Below are 25,767 nucleotides of genomic sequence, written 5' to 3'. Positions count from 1 at the left end.
TTTTGTTTGTTTGTTTTTGAGACAGGGTTTCTCTGTGTAGCCTTGGCTGTCCTGGAACTCACTCTGTAGATCAGGCTGGCCTTGAACTCACAGAGATACACCTGCCTCTGCCTCTGGATTATTGGCATTAAAGGCATGTGCCACCATTCCGCTGCTGAAATTTGCCACCTCAATGTCTATTTGTAGGTTCTCTTCCTATCTGTCTACCTATCAGGGACTGTAACTCCTAGTCCCACAGAAGGATGACCATGAACTTCCTGATCTACCCACCTCCACTTCAAAGTTTTAGGATTTCGGGCCTGTGGCACCACATGCCAACACAACTGATAAAACTGAAAAAGAACCTACATACTCATACAAGTTTAGGTAACCCATTCTCTACTCAATGGCAGAAATGTATTTTCAGCAACTACCTGTGCTCTTTTCAACTTTCCAACATGACTCATTCAGTTAATTTAAAGCAGTAACAAATGATAGATAGATGATAGATAGATAGACAGATAGATAGATGATTAATTAATTTAAAAAACTTTAAGGAATTGAGACTAAGTCTCACTGTACTGTAGCCTTGGCTGATCTGGAGCTCACTATGTAGACCAGATTATCTTCAAACACATACAGATCTTCTTCCTGCCTCTGTTTCCTGAGTAGCTGGGATTAAAGCCATTTGCCACCATGTCTGGCTAAAATTTTAATTTTTAAAAAATGTGTATAGGTGTTTTGCCCGCACCACCAGTGTGCAGTGCATGCGAGGTCACAAGAGGGCGTTGGGTTTACTGGAACTGAAGTTACAATAGATTGTGAGCTGCCATGTGGGTGTGAACTGAACCCAGTCCTCTAAAAGTGCAGCCAGTGTTCTTAACTGCTAAGCCATCTCTCCAGCACACCCACCCACTTTTTAGAACAAGGTTTGTCTGTGTAACCCAGAGTGGCCTTGAATTGGTGCAGTCGTCCTGCCTCAGCCTCTCCGGTGCTTAGTTCGTTTGCTAGGGCCACCACAACAGCTTAAGCTGGTTCTCTTTGCGTCCCCAGACACCTGTCTTCCGAACTCTCTCAACACCAACCACTGCCACACGCTAGAACAGTCTCCCAGCAAGGCGGAGCACGCGGCCGGTCTCCTAGCAACCGGACAGCGTCCCTCCCCGGGTAGCTGCTCAGGACCCGGGCCGCCAGCGCCCAGCATGCCCTGCGGCTCGGCGCGCACTACGCGTCCCACAATGCTTCACGGCCCCGCCCCACTCCCGCGGAGACCCCGCCGGGCGGCAGCGCGACCCCTGCCCGCCGCCCGCAGCTTGGCGGGCTGCGCAGGCCGGGCGCCATGCGGAAGGGCGAGCGCAGAGGCGCCGGAGGCTCGGAGTCCGGGTCTCCGCTGCTCGAGGGCCGCCGGAGCACCGAGTCCGAGGTCTACGATGATGGCACCAACACCTTCTTTTGGTGAGGGGCTCCCCGCGTCCGGGTCCGGGCTTGGGACAGGCGGTTTGGGTTGGAGTCGGGGACCGTCAAGGCCAGGATCAGTCGGGGGAGCGGCGCACCGGGGCTCAGAGACCGGCAAGCCGGTGGAACACCCCCCTCCCGCCCCCGTGGTCGTCTGCGTGTGAGATGGCGAGTGTTTTTCGGGTCGGGGGAGCCCTGGAATGAGCTCTGGAAGGCCTCGCCACCACACATTAGCAACATGCAGGCTTCTCCTCCGTTGGACAGTTAGCATCCCCTTCTCCTCCCCGGTGGCATTGCCTTGAACTGGCCTGATGGGTATGGCATGTCTGTGTGCTAGGTTTTGCTCATTGCTACCTTTTTCAGTGACTCTGGACTGCACAGCTCAGCCCCTGACAAGTTTTGGAGTCGGGCTGCCTCCTCTGCCTTGAGTGGAGTGAGTGCCTAAGAATTGCAGGTGCTTTGCTCCTTTAAAGGGCCATGTCACCGCCCTGGCTGACCAGCCAAATGTGTGATCCCATGACCTTGGACTAACCCTTCACCTTTCCTCATTTGTGAGAAACGACAAAACTCATACACCAGAGAGCATGCTTCATGAGAGGAATGGTTTTGCTGTGTGTGTGTGTGTGTGTGTGTGTGTGTGTGTGTGTTTCGAGACAGGGTTTTTCTGTTGTGATAGTTCTTGCTGTCTGAGAACTCACTCTGTAGACCAGGCTGGCCTTGAACTCATAGAGATCCACCTGCCTCTGCCTCCTGAGTACTGGGATTAAAGGCGTGTGCCATCATTGCCCAGAAGCTTTACCAGTCTTCAGATGGCTAAGTTTCCACCCACCTATGCAATACGGGGTGGGTCCTGTAGATAAGTGGGACCCAAGTGCAGGGAGACAAATGCATACCCACTGGGGATGCTAAGTGGAAGTAGCTTTGAGAGAACAGCAGTAACAGTGCTGAGAGCACATTTAATCAGTGAGAGAAGCCTGGCCGAAAGTGATTGGATAATTCAGACGGTGCCATTACACAGATAGGATTCTCTGAGGGACTCTGGCTTGTATCTCTGGCTTGCAAGAGGGAGTGGTAGCTGAGGGCTCTGGTGAGATACAGTTGAAGTAGCAGGAAAGTGGGTGGGTGTAGGAGATAGCTTTGCTTCTTATATTAGTAGCACTTTCTCCAGGTTATGGACAGCTCTTCTGCAAGGGGGTCCAGCCAGTACTTCTTTTCAATATGATGCCCTCTGGTGACTGTGAAAACATTAGAAGGGAAAGAAGCAATCCCAGCACTCGGGAGGCAGAGGCAGGTGAATCTCTGTGAGTTTGAGACCAGTCTAGTCTACAGAGTGAGTTCTGGGACAGCCAGAACTACATAGCGAAACCTGGGGTGGGGGAGAGAAAGGAGGGGGCAACTGAAGTTGTGAGTAAGGGCCAGAGCTAGTGCCAATGGACTTCTGACCTTTGAGGTCCTTTGGACATGGAAATGACCCAGAAGAAGTCAGGCTGTCCTGACCCCATAACTGACCTCAGGACTGACCCCATACCTCGTCCTGCTTGACAGGACACGTGGTTTCTAATCCCATGACTGACCCCGTACCATCTCCTTCACATCCTGCCTGACAGGACAAAGGATCCTTTTCCCTTTCAGGGAAATGATTCCTGTAAAATCCTTGGCCCACACCTGCTTTTTGTTTTTATAAACTCTGTCTTGCCTTCAGGGCCAAGAGTTCTTTGTGGCAGGAGCCTACTTTTGGTCCCCTGCTTAAATAAAGGGCTCTAATTGGCCTTATATTCATGATGGACTATACATTACTCAAGTGGATATTTCAACATCATTCTCTGTCAGGTAGCCCCCACCATGCCTCTTTGGCAGGAGGGAGGCACCACCCTCCCCCAGTATCATTGATGGCCACTGGAGAGAGAATCCTGGAGTGGGCAGCTGGCTTGCCTTTCTTGTTTTATATTCATTTATTCATCCAGTCATTCTTCAGTGTGTATTTTGGAGACCTCTACTGAGTGCCGTTACTATCTTAGGGGATATGTCAGGAAACTAAACAAGAGCTCAGACTCTAGCACAGTCCTGGAACTTTATTTAAAATTTTATTTTGTGTGTTCTGATGTTCTGTCTGTATCTGTATCATGTATGTGTGCAGTGCCCCTGGAAGCCAGAAGAGGATCTAATAGTTAGTCCTTGGGACTAATAGATAGTTCCAGACTGATGAGGTGCTGTATGGGTGTTAGGGGTCCAATCTGGATCCTCTGGAAGAGTGGCTGGTGTGGTTTTTTTTTTTCTTTCTTTTGTTTGTTTGTTTGGTTTTTGAGACAGGGTTTCTCTGTGTAACAGTCCTGACTATCCTAGAACTCACTTTGTACACTAGATTGGCCTTGAACTCACTGAGATCCACCTGCCTCTGCCTCTCGAGTGCTGGGATTAAAGGCGTGCGCCATCACCACCCGGCACAGCTAGTGTTCTTAACCTCAGGGCCATCTCTCCAGACCCCCAGTGTCACTTTCTAACCTACTCCCACCAGCATGGAATCTGTGACAATTTGAAAATTGGTAGTCTATGCTTGAATCTTAAAGCTTGGGCCCTCTGGTGAGCCTTCTAAGTGAGTTGAGGCAGATATCACCAGTGCATCCTCAATAGTTCTGTATTTCTGCAGCTTCAGGTGTGTGTAGGTAATCACTGTGGACTAGGGCTTGCCGAGGTTTGCCCACATCCAGCAAACATGATTTGACAACTCATACCTGTTTAACTATCAGATCAGCAGGCCAGGAAGGCCAGTGTAACAGGCTAGGAGCCTCTTGCAGACCTGGGGCAAGCCTTCTCCCTTTCTTGGCAACACCCTCATGTTTCCCTGGTTGGTTCTGGCAGGGCTGCCTTCCTACCCACTCAGCATGAGGAGCATGGTCATCTCTAGGGAGGAACAACAATTGGGTATTTTCCACTCATAGCAAGGAACCAGTTTGTCCTCGTGCTTGCCCCATGCAATGACTGAAGTCCCAAGATTTACATAAGTCAGCTCTCATCCTGGGCCTAGTCATGGGACCCAGACCATCCCAGTGTCTGCCCACAGGACGGGGGAGGAAGCGCACCATTGCACAAAGCTGACATTCTGGAAGGGGAAAGATGACCTGCCTTTGGAATCTGTTGCGTGCGTGTGCGTGTGCGTGTGCATGTGCGTGTGCGTGTGTGTGTGTGTGTGTGTGTGTGTGTGTGTGTGTGTATGTGTTGAGCGAGCGATACATTCTGAAGTCTACCTGCTGTGAGTTTGTCTGGCTGATGCCCTTGCCTCTGGATCCCCTTCCTGCTGCTTCACTTTTCCCAGGTCAGGGGAGGCCAGGTACTTGGTAACTATGTGAACGATAGGGCAAACAGTTACCTCAGGGGAAAGGTGTTATTTCTTTTTCAGATATTCCTGGTATATTTAAGAGAAGTTAGAGATAGTACTCCCGGCCAGGCGGAGGTGGCCCACACTTTTAATCCCAGCACTTGGGAGGCAGAGGCAGGCGGATCTCTGTGAGTTGGAGGCCAGCCTGGTCTACAGAGTGAGTTCCAGGACAGCCAGGGCTACACAGAGAAGCCCTGTCTTGAAAAACCAAAAAAAAAAAAAAAAGAGAGATAGAGAGAGAGAGAAAGAAAAGAAAAAAGCCAAGGATGTCCTCAGCTTACTGGCTGCTTCAAAAACTATGAGAAGATCAGTGTACTAGTAAAAAAATAACAGTAAAGTAACCAAGGAGCTGAAGTAATTTTTAAGATCTAGGGGAAGAGCTGGGGACTGTCCCTCGGTGGTAGAGTACTTGTCTGGCACATGAAAGGCCGTAGGCTCACTCCTCAGAACTAGAGGGAAAATGGGGAAAGCCTTCCATGTTTGACTTGTGTTAGTTATGTGATCCTGTCTACCTGTGCTGTAGGCAGTGCATTCCAACCCCTCTGGTACCCATGGGAATGGTCAGTCAGCTCGGGAGTGCAGGTCAGACCCTCTCCTGTGCTGGGTGAGTAGGTATCAGGAGTACTGGGTAACCTTCTCTCTGCTCTGACACTGCCCGTGTGTTTTGAATTCAGGCGTGCCCACACCTTAACTGTGCTGTTCATCCTCACCTGTGCACTGGGTTATGTGACTCTCCTGGAGGAAACACCTCAGGATACAGCCTACAACACCAAGAGGTAACTGCCTATGTGCGGAGGGTGTGGTGTTCTGTGGTGCTCTGTGGTGCTCTGGCCAGCCCAGGATCTGAATTCTCCTTGTCCGTCAAAGTGACAAGCTTCTGCACCTTCCCTTGGAACTGTGGAGTAGTTCTTGCCCAGGACCCTACCTACTTTTAAGTAATAGGAATGTTTTGCAGCAGCCTTCAGGGTGATTCTCCCTAGCTGTGTGCTTCTATGGTGGTGTTGATGCCAGCACTTTCTAAATATTTAAACAAACTGCTTAAGAGGCCAGGTGGACATTCAATGACCACCTGTGACCATGCTTCTCAAGATTCTCCAGAGCAGCAGGTCCCAAGCACTGTTCTGAGGCCAGTCCCTAGCATACAGAGTACTGACAGGCTTTCCTATTGCTCCTCTAATTCTCTAGCCTGCGAATCTGCCCTGGAATGCTGCCTGGCAAGGCAGGTCCTTCTTGCTCTGGGAGGACTAGAGAGGAGACCAGAGAGGATTTAGTAGGGCAGAGGCACAGGGAGATGTCAGAAGTCTATTAGTAAGATTTCAGTGCACCTTAGTTGCTTGCCCTCCAGACTTTCGGAGCCTCCATGGTCCTGACACTTGTAGGTCAAAATTTTGTTTTTGGAAAATGGAAGTCTTAGTACTTTGCTATAAGAATTGAATGGGGTAATAGTGAGTATGGTGTGAACATACATGTGGATGTAGTCATTCCCTTCTCCCCAATTTCTGTGGGTCTTGTGAGAGTGACATCACACCGAACAGCTCACCATCAATGTGGTAGACTCTAGGACATAAGGATACCCAGCCTGTCTGGGATGTAGAACCTTTGTAATGGAGCTTATGCCTTGGGTACAGCTGGATTCTTATGGTAAAACACTGCCATTAGGCTGCTGGACCCACAGGCTCCCATCTGCCTTTCTTGGGCAATACAGGTACCTTCTCTCTAGCTGGTTTTCCAGCTATTCCTGGCCCATTTTCTGTGAGTTTTCTTTACTGTTTAGTAACTTCCGACTCACAGTCAGCCTCTTCGGAGTTTCCTTATGTTTTCTGAGCTTGAGATGGCTTGATTCCAGGCCCACCAGCCCTTCTCTAGTCCATCATGTCTGGCTGGGCCTATACTGGCACTTCCTGCTCATTCTCATCTACAGGCCTGCCTGTTTCTCCCCTCTTTCTTGGAAAGGCTTCCATCACACTCTTAAGTCCCAGGCTAGGCCTGTAAGCTCAACATGCTCTTAAGGAGATGAGCTAATACTGAGAGAAGAACTTGTGCTTCCTGGGCCACTAGGTAGGGTCTGTTGTGCCCTTCCTTGTCTTGGTCCTGGCAGAGGGACCATCTGCACATACTAGCCCCTAGGGTATGGAGGCTGTAGACTCTTGTTTGAGCCTATATCTGCTCAGAGGGAATTTTCAAATAGAACTGATCTTAACTAGGTATGATTGTTCATACATGTAAGCCTAGCACTTGGGAAACAAGAGGCAGAAGGATCAGGAGTTCAAGGTCAATCTCGGCTACATGGTGAGTTCAAGACTAGCCTGGGCTACGTGAGACTGTATCAAAAAACAACCAAAAAGGACGTGGTGGCACATACCTTTCTGGCACTGGGAAGCAGAACAGGCAGATCTCTATGAGTTTGAAGCTAGCCTGGTGTCCATAGAGAGTTCCAGGACAGCTGTTGCTACATAGTGAGGCCCTGTCTCAAAAACAAAACAAAACTGGGTCTGAGTATGTTGGATTTCTCTGAATTCATGTCTGTGTACTTGGGCATGGAGGGTCAGTAGCATTCTGCAAGGCTAATAAGTCCAGAGATGGGACATGGCTACACCTCAGAAGGTGTTCTCCATGGGCTGAATGTATGGCTTAGGGGCCTAGAATTTAATCCTTAGCATCACACCCTGTACCCCCCAAAAGGTTTCTCTATATGAGAAGTAAAATTAGCTCAAGATGCCCAGCTCTGAGGTCACTGGAAAAGAGTTGTCTCAAGGAAGAGCAGGAACATGCAAAGGTCTCTGGGATGGTCACCAAGCACCTGCCAGAGCAGTTACAGAGCTGTTGTCCACCCAATGTGTTGGTCCTGTTGTCAGTACTAGATGACCCAGACCCTGGAGAGTCCAAGAGCTCAGCCCCAAGCATAAGGAGGGTGGCACTGTGGACCTGTGTGGATGAGGCCACTTTTCCTCCAGCACTGACCTCAGGGGAGCTGCCTCACTGCTCCTGCTCTAGACACTCATTCCTCATGTTCTTTGTCTGCCTCTTCGTCTTTAAGAGCATGAAAGAACTGACCTTTCTGGCCTGTAATTCTTTTGATAGAGCCTGGAATCTGCTATTTTCTCCTCCCTGGGAATATGTGGGAGTTTTCTTTCGCTCTTAGGGTAGGCTTCATGTGTAAAACATAATTTTTCATTACATTTGTTTCATTTGTGTATATGTATATGTGTGTTCACGTGTATACAATGCATGCGTGCACAAATGTCAGAGGACAATCTATAGGAGTTAATTTTCTCCTTCTAGCATGCACATCCCAGGGGTTGAACTCAAATTGTCAGGCTTAGTGACAACCATATTACCTGCTGAGCCATGTCACCAGCCTTATAGAAAATATTTTATAATTTTTGCAGTGTTGTGGATGGAACTCAGACACTCACATATACCAAGCAAGCACTCTTGCTTGCTCAGAGACACAACCCCAAGACTTGCTTACTTTTCATTTAAACAAATATTTTTATTTATGTGAATTATGTATTAGGATAGGTGAGTGTTCTCAGAGGCCAGAAGAGGGTTTCTCTGAGTAACAGTCCTGGCTGTCCTGGAACTCACAGAGATTCACCTGCCTCTGCCTGCTAAGTGCTGGGATTAAAGGCGTGCACCACCACCGTGGCCTATAATTTAATGCATTTCTAATAAAATTACAACTTGGTAAGTTGAGGTACATACATACACCTGTGTGCCTGCTGCTGGCCCAGGAATGGAGTTGCTGTGTTACTCTTCTGTGTCTGGCTTCTTCTCCATGACAGTGGCTGTGTGTCTTGTGGACTGTTGGACTGTTGTACTGTGCCACACAGATGCTCATGATTTATTATCTGCATGTGGCACTTAAGGCTCTCTTACCTCAGTTGGTGAAGTGTCCATTCCATCTACAATTTAAAAAGTTGTACAAAATTAAAGGCCAGGCATAATGGCACACACCTGTAATCTCAGAACTCAGGAGTTTGAAGCAGGAGAACCCTAAGTTCAAGGCCAGTCTGGGCTACATAGCAAGACCTGCCTCTTTTCTCAAAAAACAAAACAACCCCCCCCCCCCCATTTTTAAAAGGGCAAACACAATTAAAATCTGTTGATACACACATGTACTCCCAGCTGCTCGGGAGCCTGAGGTGGGGATTGCTTGAACCCAGCCTGGACAGCATGAGAAGTCTGTTCTCTAGAAAGTAAGGTAAGGGAGGCTGGAGAGATGGCTTAGCGGTTAAGGGCACTGACTGCTCTTCCAGAGGTCCTGAGTTTAATTCCCAGCAACCACATGGTGGCTCACAACCATCTGTAATGAGATCTGGTGCCCTCTTCTGGCCTGTAGGCATACATGCAGACAGAACACTGTATACATAATAAATAAATAAATCTTTAAAAAGAAAGAAAGTAAGGTAAGGACCTGAGTAAAAGACCTGGACTTCAGAAAAGACACAAAGCTACACAGAGAAATACTCGTCTCGAAAAACAAAAAAAAGAAAGAAAGAAAGAAAAAAAAAAAAAGACCTGACAGAAGGTGCAGAAGGCTGGAGAGGCGTCTCAGCTGTTGAGGGTGCATACTGTTCTTCTTGTGGGGAACCAAGATCAGTTCTCAGTACCCATCTCCAGCTCTAGGAGCTCTAACACCGTCCTGCACCTGCACTTATGTGCACATTCCCACATACATGCACACACATATTTAATTAAAAGGAATAAAAATAAAGCACTCGGGAGGCAGGGGCAGGTGGATCTCTGTGAATTTGAGGCCAACCTAGTCTACAAAATGAGAAGGACTGCTAAACAGAGAAATCCTGTCTCAAAAAAACGAAATAAATAAAGAAATCTTGGAGGGGGAAAGGCCTGAACAGATAACCTTACCAAGGAGGAAGCAGAGGGAAACAGCATATGAAATGTGCAGCACTTGACATCACAGGGCATCTCAGACCTGCAGGGAGGACTGAAATGTAAAAACTGATAAGGATGTGAAACAACAGTGACTCATTCATTACTAACAGGGATGCAGAGCGACCTGTCCACATTGGAAAGAAACTTAGGGAACTAATATCTCTTTCTTAATTTTATGTGTGTGTGTGTTGTGTCTGTGCACCATTTTTGTGTCTAGTGCTCATGACAGATCTGGAACTGAAGTTAAAGATGGTTGTAAGCTGTCTTGTGGGTGCTGGAAATCAAACCAGGGCAAGCATCCAGAGCTCTTAACCACTGAGCTATCTCTCCAGCTCCACTGTGTTCACATGTGGTCCAGCATCAAGCTTCTAAGGGTGAGATCAATAGTAGAGCATTAGAGCATTTGTGTTTGCATTGTTGAGGCTCTGAGTTCCATTCCAAGTGACACACACACACACACACACACACACACACACACACACACACACAAAAACTATCTTAGATGGCGATGGTGACTAGGACCCTAAGAAGGAAGGCATATGGACAAGAGAATCAATTAATAGATGCACTGAGATGCCTGAAGTGCCAGGAGCTGAAGTCTTTAAGAACAGAGGCAGAGACACTGCAAGAGCTCATGTACTGGCTGACAGCTGAGCCCATGGGTACCTGTATAGTTGCTGCTGCTGTGCCTTTGATGTGCCTTTGTGACAGATGCCAGAAACCAGTAGAGTTTTTATGTCACCAAGGACAAAAGTCAGAGCTGTCCCCACTGGGAGACATCAGAGACAAACTCAGGTTTAGCTCAATATGGAGCTAACAGGTGGTTACAAGTAGTATATGTTATCTATAACACTTCAGCTTCCCGTGTCCACCAGCCTCGTCTCTGAGGGTTCAACCCAACTTTGAAAACATTTGAAAGGGGACTGGAGAGATGGATAAGTGGGCAAGAGCACTGGCTCCTCTCCCGAAGAACCCAGATTCATTTCAGCATCTACATGGTAGCTCACAACTCCAGTTCTAATTCCTTCTTCTGGGCTCTGTAGACACTGCATACATGTGGTACAGACATTCGTGCAGGCCAAACACCCGTGCACATAAAAATAAATAACTTTGTTTCTTTTGTTTTGTTTTTCGAGATAGGGTTTTTCTGTGTAGCCTTGGCTGTCCTGGGACTCATTCTGTTGACCAGGCTGGTCTTGAACTCAGAGTGCCTCCCAGTGCTGGAATCAGAGGCATGCACCACCATACCTTGTTGCTGGCTGCTCAGTTTTGACTGAGGCCATTGATGTCAAATGACCTAAGAACACTGCAGGCTTTTCTGAGTTTCAGACACAACAGGAACCTCTAGGCCCATTGTGGGCCTTTTCTGCCTCAGTCCTGGCCTTAAAATGACTCCATGGAGTCTGGGTCTCTTACTACAGAACACTAGAAGCCAAGATCTGGTGCTGGGTGTGCTTCTTGCCACTAGGGTAAGGCTAGCTTTAGGCTCTGAGTTCAGAGAATGGTATGCACTTGCCTTCACCAACCTATATCCACACATACAATTACCCTGATATCTGTTATTTTTAGGATCCTCCAGATATAATGAAATGTGCGGACACTCAAATCCTTTACATGCAGTGCTCTCAGTGTATAGCACATAAATCTCCCATTTACTAAAATCATCTCTAAACTGCATATACTAGCTAATAAAATGTGGCTGCTACATACAGAGCTGATTCAGTGCGTGATGGACAATGACAAGGAAAAAGTCTATACATGTTCAGTGTAGATGTGGTTTATTTTCAGATATTTTCTTTTTGTGGAGGTAGAGGGAATAGGTTTTGAGACAGAGTTTCTTTCTTTGTGTAGCCTTGGCTGTCCTGGAACTTGCTCTGTAGACCAGGCTGCCCTTGAACTCACAGAGATCTGCCTGCCTCTATATCTCAGGTGCTGGGATTAAAGGTGTGTGCCAAAACAAAAAATGTTTTCTTTTTTTAAAAAAAATTGTAGTGGTGTATCTTTAGTACCAGCACTCAGAAGCAGAGGCAGAGGCAGGTAACTCTCTGAGTTTCAAGCCAGCCTGATCTACAGAACGAGTTCCAGGACAGCCAAGGCTACACATAGAAACCTTATCTCTGGAAAAAAAAGAAAACAAAAAACTGAGCAACAAAATCGGTAAAGTGATGTTGGAATATTACCCAAAGCATGAAATCTCATATACAGGAGTCCATAGTGAGATATGTGATTAAATCATTAAACAGGAGCAAGAGACATAGTTCCCATGCAGAAAAATCCCACGTGGACAGGCTCTACCTGAGGAAGCTTTAAGCCCTGCACCTTTCCTGCTCCTTCCCCAGAGCTCATCAAGGAGGTGGAGGATTGCTCTGTAGAGAACAGCTGTGCTCAGGGGCAGCATCAGAACCCTAAGAACAGATCAGGTAGATAGTGGGGACTATAGTTGGTGACCAAGGGGTGTTTGACCCCTGGGCCTTCCTCCCCAAGCCTACAGCCATATTCTTACTGTGAGGAAAGCAGCAGGGAAATCTTCAGACAGGCTGAGCGTCCTGCTTCCAGCTGGATCACCAAAACCAGACTGTCACCACCTGAGGAGCCTACAGCGATGTGAAGACCCATCATCATTTTTCAAGGGCTTTATGAGGGCTAATCATCATGTGTCCGAGTGGATGAGTGGTGACACTGTAAATGACATGAGAAGCCTAACCCAAGGACATCTGAGAAGGGAAGTGAATCTTTGTGCATCAGCCGAGTAGCTGCCAGACTGAGTGTGGGCTATTGCTCACACCTGATCCTGCATGCCAGGGACTGGCTAAGATGGGTGTCCTCTGGGGTCCCTGCTGCCTCCCACCTCTGCCTGGAAGAAGCTTGCGCACACTGAGGGGCTGTTTGTTCTTTATTTGCAGAGGTATTGTGGCCAGTATTTTGGTTTTCTTATGTTTTGGAGTCACACAAGCCAAAGACGGGCCATTTTCCAGACCTCATCCAGGTAACTCGCCATTTCTTTCTCCGTGTGTGCTACGTAGCCCTTCTGTTCTGAGCAGCTGCTGTGTCTGTGCTGCTGGATGTGAATGTCCTGTCCCCGCTCCTCCTGTGGCTGCCACCTGCATGGCAGGGATAGCTGACTAGACTTCCTCCACTTGTTCCTCAACTGTTCTATGGCTCTCACCTTCTTCCTGCAAGACCGGGGTGCCCTAGGATCATAGGAGGGCTGGAGACCTAGGGTCCTATTGGGTGCTGTCTCCATCACCCCTTCTCCAAGTTCTGACAGATCCCTGGCATCAAAGTGCCCCGTGTGAACCTCAGCTGGAGGTCACAGGCCACCACCCACTTTTCTCCCCAGTTGGCCAGAGCTCAGACTAGGAGACCCCTGAGGCTACAATTTGGTTGATGGGACTCAAGGGCCTCATCATATGTTTAGAAACATGTTTCTTTTCTGTCTCAATGGGAGTATAAACTGGAAATACAGAAACTATTTTTTAGGCATTTTAAAAAATAAACACTTAAATTTGGATGTGTTGTGTATATTTATTTATTTACCTATTTTTAAGAGTCTCACTATTACTCAGGCTATTCTCCAATTTCTGGATTCAAGGAATTTCCTTGCCTCCCTTCCTTAAAACTAGGACCACAAGTGAGTGCCACAACACTACTGATTCCTAGGTTTTGGTTGTTTGTGGTTTTTTTGGTTTTTGTTTTTAAAGATTTATTTATTTATTATGTATACAGTGTTCTGTTTGTATGTATGTCTGCACACCAGAAAAGGGCACCAGATCTCATTACAGATGGTTGTGAGCCACCATGTGGTTGCTGGGAATTGAACTCAGGACCTCTGGAAGAGCAGCCAGTGCTCTTACCCTCTGAGCCACCTCTCCAGCCCCTTTTGTTGTTTTTGTATTGTTCTGTAAATTAGGCAGTCTTGAGATTTTGCCCATATGTCTCTGTGTACTTATCTGATTGTGTAGCAAACCACTGTAGGAGCAGAGATAAGGAATTATCCCTGAGCTTGTTAGCCTTCAAGATGGGGCATGTCTGCCAAGAGTAAGTCAGTTCTGAGCTGGGAACAAGACAAGACTCCCCTGTGGCTCAGAAGCTCTGAGCTGGGCCCTTCAGGGATCCCGAGGCTGTGTGGTCTGTGATTGCTGCTAGTTTACTGAGTCGCCTCAGAGTCTTAGTGAGCTTCCCCCTCTGAGCCTAGCCAGCCTTGCCTCAGTAGTAGGGTTTGGAGCAGAGCCCCAGAAAAGCAAAATAATTAAAAAAGTGCCCAATTTGCTTTGTTTCTCCTTTGATATGTTTAATTGTGATGTTTTCAGATGGCACTTCTGAAATAAGTCTCTCCTAATGATGGCTTGAGCTCTACCACACAGTGGGAAAATCAACAGAACCTATAGAATTTTATTTGGAGCTGACATTCTCTGTTTTGTAATTGAATTATGATGATTACACACACATATACTTGGTTTTCCCTGGAAAGGAAAGATGCTCAGTTTTAGGTGTTAATGTTGTACACATTGCTTTGTTAAAATAAAACTACATGTGTACAGGGGGGTGGGACTGAATGCTAAGTGCTTGTCCTGTGTTTGGAAGAAGAGGGCTATAAGCCCATCCGGGAAGGCATACTTCCTCCCTCTTGGATGCCGCATCTCAGTGAACATGACAGATGGGACCAGGCTGGACACTGGAAGTGTCTCTAAGACACTCTAGTCCGGGGGCACAAGCCCTCTACCCTGGCAAACTCAAGTCACCGTGTCTGGAAGGGTTTAGAGCTTTCGGAGGCTCCCACTGGACTCTGAGCCAAGTGACTATTGAGCTAGCTCCCAGTACTTGTATGTTGGTCGTCTCCCTCTTGTTTTTTTGACAGGATCTCACTGTGTAGCCCTGGCTGCCCAGAACTCACCCTGTATAGCAGTCGGGTCTTCAGCTCAGTATCTGAAGATACTGTCTCTTTCCCAAGTGCTGAGATTAAAGGCCTTTGTTACCATGCCCAGGAGTCCTCTCCCTCTTAACGCGCATGCTCACCTGTGCGTTACTTTGAGCGCTCTGCTCTGCCTTCTCTCGCTCCACTGTAGTTGCTTTGCATAAGTTCCAGGCTTCTTCACCATTCCTTGTCTTACTTATGCAGGAAGTCTGTCCTCAGCCATCTCCCCCTCACTCTTTGTTAATATACTGAGCATGGAACCGTCAGAGCCGCCAGTCAAAAGGCATGTGATGCCTAAGTGAGACATCATCAACAAGTGGAACATCGGGAGGGACAGCTCAAATGTGTTCCACTCTGGGGAGGGTGTCCTGCAGGGCTCTGCCCTCGACCCTACCTCCTGGTCTGCACTCAGGAGGACCCAGTCATGCTGCCTCAGCTAGGACCATTATTTGCCTGGCCTCATTAGAGCAGCAAAAGGAGGTTTCAGCTGACCTGTCTGGGGAGTTGCTTTATTTGGAAACTTTAATTGGCTGTGATTCCAAGTGAACACCTTGAAATAGGTCCTGGTTCTTTTGAAACAGCCTCCCCCCTTGGTTTAATGTTTTTGTTTTTGTCTGTGTGCAGTGCTAGGAGCTGAACCCTGGGCCTCGTGCTTACTAGACAAGTGTGCCACCCCTGAGCTACCACCCCAGCTCCTATCCTAGTTCTTTTATCTGTGGCTGTGTCCAAAGCTAGGGTTCAGATGTCATCCCCAGCACTGCTAAACTGCCTGTGTTCCTTCCCCACATTTTATATTTGGGTGGACAGGGGACACTGGCATCAAACCCACCAAACACCAGGTTGGGAGGAGGTGTGTGGAGGCAGCTGGATATTTAGGGATAGGCCTAAAGGAGGCAAGGATTCAGGTGGTTCAGCTTCTGATTTGGGCTCTTCCTTAAAAAGAACATGGGAAAGACAGGAAACAGCAATAGTGAAGAGATGGTATCAGCCTCAGAATTGAGGACATAAGATAGATGTTCCTGTTGGACTGGGTGGTGGTGGCACATGCCTTTAATCCCAGCACTCGGGAGGCAGAGGCAGGCAGATCTCTGAGCTCAAGGCCAGCCTGGTCTAAAAAGTGAGTTCCTGGACACCCAGGGCTGTTACACAGAGAAACCTTGTCTTGAAAAACTAAAAAGAGCCAGGCGGTGGTGGCACACGCCTTTAATCCCAGCACTTGGGAGGCAGAGACAGGTGGATCTCTGTGAGTTCGAGGCCAGCCTGGTCTCCAAAGCGAGTTCCAGGAAAGGCGCAAAGCTACACAGAGAAACCCTGTCTCGAAAAACCAAAAAAAAGAAAAAGAAAAAAATGTTCCTGTTGGAATGTGTGGCTTTAGGTATCTGGCTCTTCTTTTAAGCCCCCCCACCCCACCCCCCCATTACACCAACTCCGGTGGTGTAGGTCACCCTGCCGCCCTCAGCTGCCATTGCACCTCTAGAGCTGGTGAAGGTTTTCACACAGGCTCTTCCCCCACTTCAAGTGGGAAGCACATGCCTAACCTCCATCTGTATCCCAGAGTGACATGAGCAAATCCATTAAGAGCTTCCCGTCATGTTCCCATCTGGCTTTGTCATTCTCAATCAAATAGATAGGTCACACACACACACCCTGAATGCATGGAGCCTCCCTGGCTCTTCAGTAACATGGTGGTGTTGAGGGTGGAGGATATTTGAATATCAGAAATCTGCTGATACGGTTTGTGTTAAAACACCTTCCTAAATGAAGAAGACTAAAACTTTATACTTATTCATGATTAAAAACTGAACATACTAGAATTACAAGGTTCTCATCCCTGAAAAAGGTGTCCAGCAGAACCTGGTGCAGGTCAGCCACATGAGTAGTAGATAAAGAGCAGGATGCTGTCATCACCTCTTCTACCCAACGTTATAGGCCTCTGAACCTCTGGGAAGGCAAAATGAAACCAACTCCTCAGGACTGGAGTAGAGGAAACATTTCAGAGAGAAGATCTCTGGTGTAAATTTATTTAGGCCATGCTTATAAAAATTCTATGAAGGACACCTGAGCACTGCCCCCCCACCCCGAAAAATACTGTCTGTGATCAAGAACCTCCTGCGGCCGGGTGGGGCCAGAGCCCCAGAGCAGAGCCCTGACATTGCTGTTGTCTTGTTGTAGCTTACTGGCGGTTTTGGCTGTGTGTTAGTGTGGTCTACGAGTTGTTTCTCATCTTCATCCTCTTCCAGGTAAGCGGTTTTCCTTGGTTGATAAAATAGGAATAGATAACAGAGGCGGCCTTGACTTGTCAGTCCCCAGAGTCCTGGCAAGAAGCCACCAGGCAGGACCAGCACAGGTAGCTACAAACTGTCTCACTCCAGGAGGGCCCTCGGGGAGGACTGTCTTATGTAGGTGCCCGCAGAGGCTGCTGCCGTGTCTGTGTACGAGCAGGGACAGACGTAGAGAAACAGCTCATCTGATTCCAAGACAGGAAATGGGCAGGTTTGCCCCTGGCCTGTAGCTGAGCAGCTGCAGCTTTAGGAACTTTGGCCTACCTGGGACCCCCAGGGCTGGTGGGGCTGGCAACTCACCAGGGGGTGGAGTGGGGAGGGAGTGTCACACTGTGTTCACTGATGGTTCACTCACTGAACTCTGAGCTTCGTGGGTGAGCGGCCGGGTTTGTTACTGTGCCATCTGTGGAGTTATTTAGGGCCGAGTCCCTGTGCATATACAAAGATCGTAGTAGGGCCCAGAATAGTTCTGTCTCTAGAAAACTCACTCAAATCCCTTGATAGACTCTTCTGCCCTGCAGTCACCTGCCGTCTGTCAAGACCTGTCTCAGAACAGCCCATGTGAACCATGTAAGCTTGTCATACCTGAGGTCCACCCAGCTCTATCGTCAGCACAGTGCCTCTTCCTGTGGCCAAGGGACATACAGGATGGCATTCTGCCCACTCAGCCGACCTGAGAGACATTTGGTTTCCCATTTGGAGCTGTTATGAATCAAGCTGCTTTCAACACTCCGATCAGGCCTTGTATGGACAGATTTCCGTTTCTGTCCTGGACAGGCCATAGTGGTCTCACTGGTCACATCACACATGCGCCTTCAGCGGTGTGAGGAGCTGTGAGGCTGGTTTCCAGCATGGCTCTGCCATCTTGCATCCCACCAGCACTGACTTAGAATCCCTGCTGCTCTGTACCCTTTCTTCCAGTTCTGTTGTGTGAGTGCTCAGAGTGTAATTGCTGCTGGTGAATGGAATTATATCCTAATGGGTAAAAGGGGGCATTTCCTGGTTTTGTCTTTTTCCTAGGAGCCAGGGGTCCACTTGAAAACACCACAGCACACCTAGGTTCACATCTTCTGGGCTCCTCTGGACTATGTAGTTCTCAGGCTGACCTTGCTTCTCATGGGCTGGCATCTCTGCAGAGGCTGGTGGGTGTCTGGTTGGTCAGATGGTAATGCAGTCTTCCACACTTTGTTCTTCTTTTTCAAGATTGCCCTGTCGGCTGATCTACATTTCCAAATGAGTGGTAGACTCACTTTCCGGCCATGTAAAAGCCCATGAGATTTTTTTCTTTCTTTGCAGTGCTGGGGATGGAACCCAGGCCTCCTGCATGCTGGGCAAGCGCTCTCCTACTGAGCCACACCCAGCCCTAGCAGGTGAGATGGTGACAGGGTTGCATTGGTCAGTGTAGAATACTGCCATCACAACGTCATTAAGTCTTGCGATCCACGGACACGGGATGTCTTTCCATAATTTAGGTCCTTAATTTCTTCCTACTGTGTTTTAGTTTCCATACTGTAAGTTTTGTACTTCCTTTGTTAAACTGTTCCCAAGTATTTTACTCATTCTGATGCTTTTCTTAAGTGGAATTGTCTTCTCAGGTTTGTTTTGGATTGCTTGTTAATAGTGTGTAGAAATACAGTTTATTTTCATGTCGATTCGTGCCCTGTGGCCTTGCTGAACTTATTAGCTTCTGTACTTCTGTAGGATTTGCTGTTTTCTAGTTCGTGCCGTCAGCCTTTTTCCTAGGGCTCTGTTCCTTTCCTGAAGGATGGAGGACAGTCTTAAGAGACTGCAGTCTGGGAACTGGGTTTGCTGATCAGGTGTCCCAGTCCTCGGCTACAGAAGCAGCTCCATTTGTATTGGTCATGTGTGTGACACGTCTTTGCTGTCTGGTGCCTTCTGTTTCCTACTCCTGCCTCCTCCCCTAGTGGGCCTCCAGCAATGTGTCGGGTACAAGCATGGACCTCCTTAACCGGTTCTTGATCTTAGAGGACTATCTAGCCCGTCTGTCCTGAGCGTGCTGGGAGCTCTGACTTTTCCCAGAAGCCTTCACCAAGTGGAAGCAGTTCAGTTATAGCTAGTTGACTGTTTTTATTATTAGATTTTAGGATATTAGATTTTGTCAAATGCATTTCCTGCGTTGAGATGGTTATGTGAGTTTTTCTTTATTGATGATGGTATTTATATTGATTAATTTTTTAAAACAACATTTATTATATATAGAGTGTTCTGCCTGCATGTATGCCTGCACACCAGAAGAGGGCACCAGATCTCATTGCAGATGGTTATGAGCCACCATGTGCTTGCTGGGAATCGAACTCAGGACTTATGGTTAAAGCTAGTGCTCTTAACCTCTGAGCCATCTCCTGAGCCTTATATTGATTAATTTTTAAAATGTGGTTCACTTGGGATATCCTGTTCTGCTCTGTTTTTGAGACAGGGTCTTGTTGTGTAGCCCAGGCTGGCCCCGAGTTTGCAGTAGTCCTCTTGTTTCTACTAACCGAGTGCTTTGGTCAGAGGTGTGCACCGCCATACTTGGCATGACTTTTTTACTGGCACTTATGATGCATTCCTGAGATGCAGTTGGTGGTGTATGACCCTGTCTGTAGTCAGGATTCAGCCTCGTATTTTGCCTAGGATCTTTGCATATATATTCAAGAGACACATGTCTTTGACTTCCTGGAACTGTTTTTTCTGGCTTTGGCGTCAGAGTTAATTAGAGTTTGTCTGATGTGTTTGTTAGGATTTGACTGGGATTAAGGTATATGTCACCTATCTGTCCATGGGGCTTCTGCTCGCCCGGTAAGACTGGCCTTGATTGTGGATGTGCAGCCTCTCAGTGTCCCTCCATACGGTGCCTATTTCTGTCCTCTCTCTTTTTCTTTTTCTTTTTTCTTTTGGTTTTTCAAGACAGGGTTTCTCTGTGTAGCTTTGCGCCTCTCCTGGAGCTCACTTGGTAGCCCAGGCTGGCCTCGATCACAGAGATCTGCCTGCCTCTGCCTCCCGAGTACTGGGATTAAAGGCGTGCACCACCACCACCGCTGGCTCCGTCTGCTCTCTAGAAGGAAGTTTCTGTGTGCTATCCATGTGGGAGGAGGAGCCAGGATTTGAGCTCCACTACCTCAGAGTTGTGTGTCTGTGTTATTGGAATTCCTCTTAAGGAAAGGCCAACTCTTTTCCACCATGTCCTAAGTATCTAATAATTTGTTGGGATTAGTGTGACTCAAAGTTACTTTGTTTCAGGTTGTAACCAAATACTCTTTTACATTTCTCACTGGAGTTCTTTAGGCCATTGGCAGCTCTCATTTAGTTTCTATCTTGTTTGACACACTCCCGTCTTTAAGGGCTCTGGGTTTTTTGTTTGTTGAAGCCCTTCCTGACTCATACCATAGGATGTTCCGATTGTATGCACCCCCTACGTGAGACCTGGACTCAGCCTTTTCCCATGGCCCTGTTCCTTTGCTGAAGGATGGAGGAGATTCTTAGGAGACTGCAGTCTGGGAACTGGTTTGCTGGCCAGGTGTCCCAGCCCTTGGCTACAGAAGCAGCTCCATCTGTGTTGGCCCGTGTATAAAACATGACTGGGGGCATCGCAGTTTAGTGCGCTCTCTGAAGGTCCTTCTGCAGTCTGGCTACTTCCCACTTGCTCACCTGCCCTCTACAAGAATGCCACGGGGTCAGAAGGTCTCTGCATGTTGATCGGGGAGCAGGGGTTTTGTACCTAGCGACAGGTACCCCTTGATTCTAAACTTCTGCCAAGCCCAGAACTTGCCTTTTCTGACTTCATTTGAGGCCTCAGGCCCTTAGCTGAGGTAGTTTCAAGAACATTCCTGCCTCAACGTTTCCTCAAGTCTTGATAGTTTTCAGGACACGTGGCATTAGCAAGATGGCCATCTGTGGAGTCTGCACCAGGAACAGGTGAACCCTGACCTTCCGATCAGGGGCTAGACTCACAGCTGGTCCTGTCTGGTGTGTTTTCACTTCCACCTCCTCTGTGGACCTCGGCTGTATCATTGAGTCTGTGGGCCTTTTAGCCTTTTTTTGTCCTAGCTTGTGCTTTCCTCTAGGAGCCTTCCTCCTTTGCGTCCAAAAGTGCTTCCTCCACTGAGGGGACAGAACTCTGATCAGCTGCTGCGTATCTGAAAAGATGGGGTTGTGCCTGGCAGAGTGGCCTTGGCATGGCCCTGGACTGTGTGGAAGGGCAGCAGTGTAGGCTGCCTCTTCTGGATAGGGACCTAGTCCTGTGTCCCCTGGGAGAGTGTTGTAGGGGGCTCCCTGGGACTCAAGGCACCCCCAGGTCTCCAGCCCTAGCTGGAGTGGAAGGGCCATGCTGACCCAGACAGAGATCACACCGCAGACTCCTCCATCCGGGCTGCCCTCCTAAGCCTGACCACACTAATGGCTCTGCTTTGCAGACAGTCCAGGATGGCCGACAGTTTCTGAAGTATGTGGATCCCAGGCTGGGAGTCCCGTTGCCAGAGAGGGACTACGGGGGCAACTGCCTCATCTATGATGCCGACAACAAGACTGACCCCTTCCACAACATCTGGGTAGGGTGTTCTCCTCCACTGCAGGACTTGAGTAACCCCAGGGCTGGCCTTCACTGGATGGGATCAGGCAGGGTACCCTGCAGGACTGCCCCCTCCTGCTTTTCCACACTGCACGTGGGGTCCAGGCCCATGGCCCTGTTCATGTTAGATGAGGATCAGGCATCCTGCTCTCTGTTACCAGCATGGTCATCTGAAGGTGTCCACATAACAACATACTTGCCAGACTCTGACTTGGCATCAGCCTGAAGGGGGGGGGGGGCAGTGACCCTGGGCCTCTGCACAGCATGAGGTTGTATGATCCCTGGAAACTTGCCCAAGATACCACAGGGGAGGAGACTGCCTGAGGGAGGGAGGGGCCGCCTGAGGTAGGAGCTGTGCCTCAGGGTCCCATCCTTGTTACCTACAGGACAAGCTGGATGGCTTTGTTCCTGCACACTTCATTGGCTGGTATCTGAAGGTAGGGTGACCTAGCTGGCCTGACACCCTGGTTCTCTCTAGTTGCCCTTCCTCCATGTTCCAGGCCATTTGGGGCCACAGTTGACCCGAGTGGTAGATGGGTGAGCCCTGGTACGGAAGCACTGCCATCCCGCGAGTGTGTGTACAATCCTGGAAGTTTCCAGGCTTCTCGGTAGAACTCAAGTGCTGTGCTGACCCTGCTGCTCAGATCTGTGCCCTGTCCCCAGCACTGCCGCCCTTAGGAAGGGACGGGGAGATGGAGGGCAGGGGGCCAGGTGCTGCCCACCAGTTAACAGCACACACCTTGAACCAGGCCTCCTGGCAGAGCTCAGTGCCAAACCTCTGGGCCCCTCCATGTTAACCAACACTCTTAAAGTTGCCCATCTAGTACACATACCAGGGACCCCCCACCCCCGGCTGGGGGCTGGAGGCAGGAAGCAGGGGTAGTTTGTTTGAAGGGCAGTCTGTAGGGGTGAATGGCAAAGGCTGACGGGGTGCTTTCTGGCACCTCACAGACCCTCATGATCCGTGACTGGTGGATGTGCATGATCATCAGCGTGATGTTCGAGTTCCTGGAGTATAGCCTGGAGCACCAGCTGCCCAACTTCAGCGAGTGCTGGTGGGACCATGTAGGTGCAGCGGGCAAGGCTGGGGGCGGGGCTGTCGTCCCAGGCCCCGAGGCTAACACCTCTCCTTTCCCGACCTAGTGGATCATGGACGTGCTCATCTGCAACGGGCTGGGCATCTACTGTGGCATGAAGACCCTCGAGTGGCTGTCCTTGAAGACATATAAGTGGCAGGGCCTCTGGAACATTCCAACCTACAAGTACATCTTGGGAGTTGTAGAGGGAACCACAGAGCTTTGGGCCCCCAAGCACAGGGCCTTGCTGCTCAGGAGGGTGGCAGGCGAGATGGTCTTTGTCCTCCAGACGTTAGAGTGGTGGAGCGTCAACTGTTCCTCCTCCATCTGGCCCCTGGCCTGTTTCTCTCAAGAGGCCGTGGGTATGTTCGGTCACCTCTCATACAGCCCAGGTTAGCCACAGATTTGCTGTGTCATCTAGGGTGACTCCTGCCCCCATCTCCCAACTCCTGGGAGGACTAGTGTGTATCCCTATACCCAGTTTCTCTGCTACTTAGGAGATTTAAAAAAAAGAAATGATACCAGAAATGATGGCATACACTGATAGATTTCACTGCTTCAGGGAGCTGATGCAGGAGAATTCTTTGAGCACAAAAGTTTGAGGCTAGTGTAGGCGGTCCAGTAAGACTTTGTCTCTAAACCAAGAAGAAGTGGGGGCTGAGAATGTAGCTCAGCTCAGTAGAGTGCTTACCTACCATACTCAAAGCCCCCAAACCACATAAACCAAATGTGCTGTAATCCCAGCACTTGGGTGGTAAAGGCAGATCAGGAGTTCACAGTCATCCCCAGGTATATAGTAAATTTGAGGCTAGCCTTAGCTACATGAAACCTAGTTTCAAAATAAAACTAAAAGTTAGCCAGGTACAGTGGCACACACCTTTAATCCCAGGAAGGCAGGAAGATTTCTATGAATTGGAAGCCAGCCTAGACTATACAGTAAGACCTTGTCTCAACAACAAAGGTGAGGTGCACAACTTTAATCCCAGCACTCGGGAGGCAGAGGCAGATAGGTAGTTCTCTCTGAGTTTGAGGCCAGCCTGGTCTACATAGCAAGTTCCAGGACAGCCAGTGCTACATTACAAACCCTGTCTCAAATAAATAAATAAATAAAATAAAATAAAAGTAAAAAGGCTGGAGGAGCTAGGCAAGACAGTCCCAGCACCGAAAAGGTAGAGGACAAGAGGATTGAGACTCTGGTCCCAGGCACCACAAAAGAGAAACAAACTGGGGGACAATAAGGAATGAGGTCCCCTCCTGTCTGTGTGCCTCAGGCATGGGAATAGCCCCTGAGTAGCTGTGGGATTTTGGACAGGACGGAGCCTGTGTCTGCTGAGAGCAGTATGCAATGGCTCTGGAGCTCTGGCAGTATGCTCCATGACCTGACCGTTGTCCTCAGGCTCCTGGCTTTCTGGTTCCCAGGGGCAAGATGAAGAGGATTGCCTTTCAGTTCACGCCCTACAGCTGGGTACGCTTTGAGTGGAAGCCAGCCTCCAGCCTGCACCGCTGGCTGGCCGTGTGTGGCATCATCTTGGTGGTAAGTCCCAGCAGCCTGGTGACTGTGTATCCACACACCATCAATGGTTACTTCTCAAACTGACGACTGACCTTCTCCCATTCCCCAGTTCCTGCTAGCAGAGCTGAACACATTCTACCTGAAGTTTGTGCTATGGATGCCCCCTGAACACTACCTGGTCCTCCTGCGGCTGGTCTTCTTCGTGAACGTGGGTGGTGTGGCCATGCGTGAGATCTATGACTTCATGGATGAACTGTGAGGGCCGCCCATAAGGCCTAGGGTGTGGGAGGCAGGAGCCTGGGAGCCCCAAGGGCATTTGGGGTGCTGAGCAAGCCAGGCAGCTGCTGCCTCTCTGCAGGAAGCCCCACAGGAAGCTGGGCCAGCAGGCCTGGCTGGTGGCAGCCATCACAGTCACAGAACTGCTCATCGTGGTGAAGTATGACCCGCACACACTCACCCTGTCACTGCCCTTCTACATCTCCCAGTGCTGGACTCTTGGCTCCATCCTGGTGCTTACGTGGACTGTCTGGCGCTTCTTCCTGCGGTGAGTGGGGATGGGGCCCCCGGCCATCAGGCTTCACTGTGAGTGGAGTCTGTCCTCCATCCATTCCCCACCCTTGTCTTGTGGCTCTACTTGTCCCTGTGCTCTCTGAGTCTCTGTGGCTCTGCCTGGTAGGTCCAGGTTCTTGAGGTTTCAAGGTAGCCTGCCTTGCCTGTAGCTGGCACTCCAGCTTAACCTCTACCCAGCCATCCCCAGAACTGTAGCAGGTGTAACCTCTTGCCGAGCAAAGTATCCAGGCGTCTGTGGGCCATGTGCTGGGGGCTGCTGCAAGGACAGGGGCTAAGGTGGCTCTGCTGCCCCACAGGGACATCACCATGAGATACAAGGAGACCCGGCGACAGAAGCAGCAGAGTCACCAGGGCAGAGCCGTCAACAATGGGGATGGGCACCCAGGGCCGGATGATGACGTGCTAGGGACTGGGACTGCAGAGGAAGAGGGGGCCATCAATGACGACAGTGTACCTGCTGCAAAGGAGGGGGCCTCAGCCGCCTCATGATCCTCCCCCTCTTCACTGGCCTTGTGCCATAGGACTGTCCCATTTCTCCCATTCTTATGCTCCCTGCATCAGAGGAGGTGGGGGGCCCCACCCCACTTTACCAGGGGCACCTGAGTGTACATGTTTGTGTGCAGGTAGGTGTGTGCACATACTGGCTCCTGACACTTCTCCAGGGCTGTGAGCCTGGAGCTTGCTCTAGAGCAAGGGTCCTGCCCTGTCCTGGTCAGCCAAGGTCCTGGCCCACGGTCTCCCTTGTGCTCAGTCTCAGCACAAGCCAGGAGAGGCATCTCAGCACTCTTTCTCTACCCTCTGTGGGGTAGGCAGAAGCCCCGTGAGACCCTGTGGCCCCACCCAGCTTGCAGCAGCAGAAGTGAAGGATGTCACACCACCAAGATGGCTACAAAGTGGTGGGTCTGGAGTCAGTGCTGAGCCGTTGGTTTCCTTTGGAGCCTTCCTTTAACGGACTCTAAGCTGAAGGGTGTGTCCATGGAGGGAGGTCGCCAGATTGGTCCCTTGAGGGGTATCAAGTCAGAGAGTCCAACTTGGAGACCTGTACCCCAGGTGCTAGGGTTTGTTGTCACCATGGCCCCCCAAGTTTATAGCTGTACTCTTGAGCAATGGAACAAATAAAGTGATGACGAAGGTG

General features: G+C 49.4%; 1 protein-coding gene across 4 annotated transcripts; it reads left to right on the top strand.

Moving 5' to 3' along the window:
- The first annotated feature begins 1,208 nt into the window (after positions 1-1,208).
- On the top strand, positions 1,209-25,767 carry Ptdss2 (phosphatidylserine synthase 2). 4 transcript variants are annotated; one of them, XM_028869971.1, is made up of 12 exons: positions 1,209-1,434; positions 5,485-5,586; positions 12,613-12,695; positions 16,797-16,864; positions 21,319-21,453; positions 21,860-21,910; positions 22,425-22,538; positions 22,617-22,735; positions 23,969-24,083; positions 24,172-24,317; positions 24,421-24,606; positions 24,929-25,767. In XM_028869971.1, exons 1-12 carry the CDS (start codon positions 1,319-1,321, stop codon positions 25,119-25,121), a joined length of 1,428 nt encoding a protein of 475 aa, XP_028725804.1. In that variant the 5' UTR covers positions 1,209-1,318; the 3' UTR covers positions 25,122-25,767. The 4 variants fall into 4 exon arrangements, with proteins under 4 accessions (XP_028725804.1, XP_028725814.1, XP_028725820.1 ...); XM_028869987.1 differs by lacking the exon at positions 12,613-12,695 and having other exon boundaries at positions 1,377-1,434; XM_028869981.2 differs by lacking the exons at positions 5,485-5,586; positions 16,797-16,864 and having other exon boundaries at positions 1,226-1,434.

Source organism: Peromyscus leucopus, chromosome 1, assembly GCF_004664715.2.
Source record: "Peromyscus leucopus breed LL Stock chromosome 1, UCI_PerLeu_2.1, whole genome shotgun sequence".
In the NCBI taxonomy this organism is placed as follows: domain Eukaryota; kingdom Metazoa; phylum Chordata; class Mammalia; order Rodentia; family Cricetidae; genus Peromyscus; species Peromyscus leucopus.
This window is presented reverse-complemented; position numbering and strand designations above follow the sequence as displayed.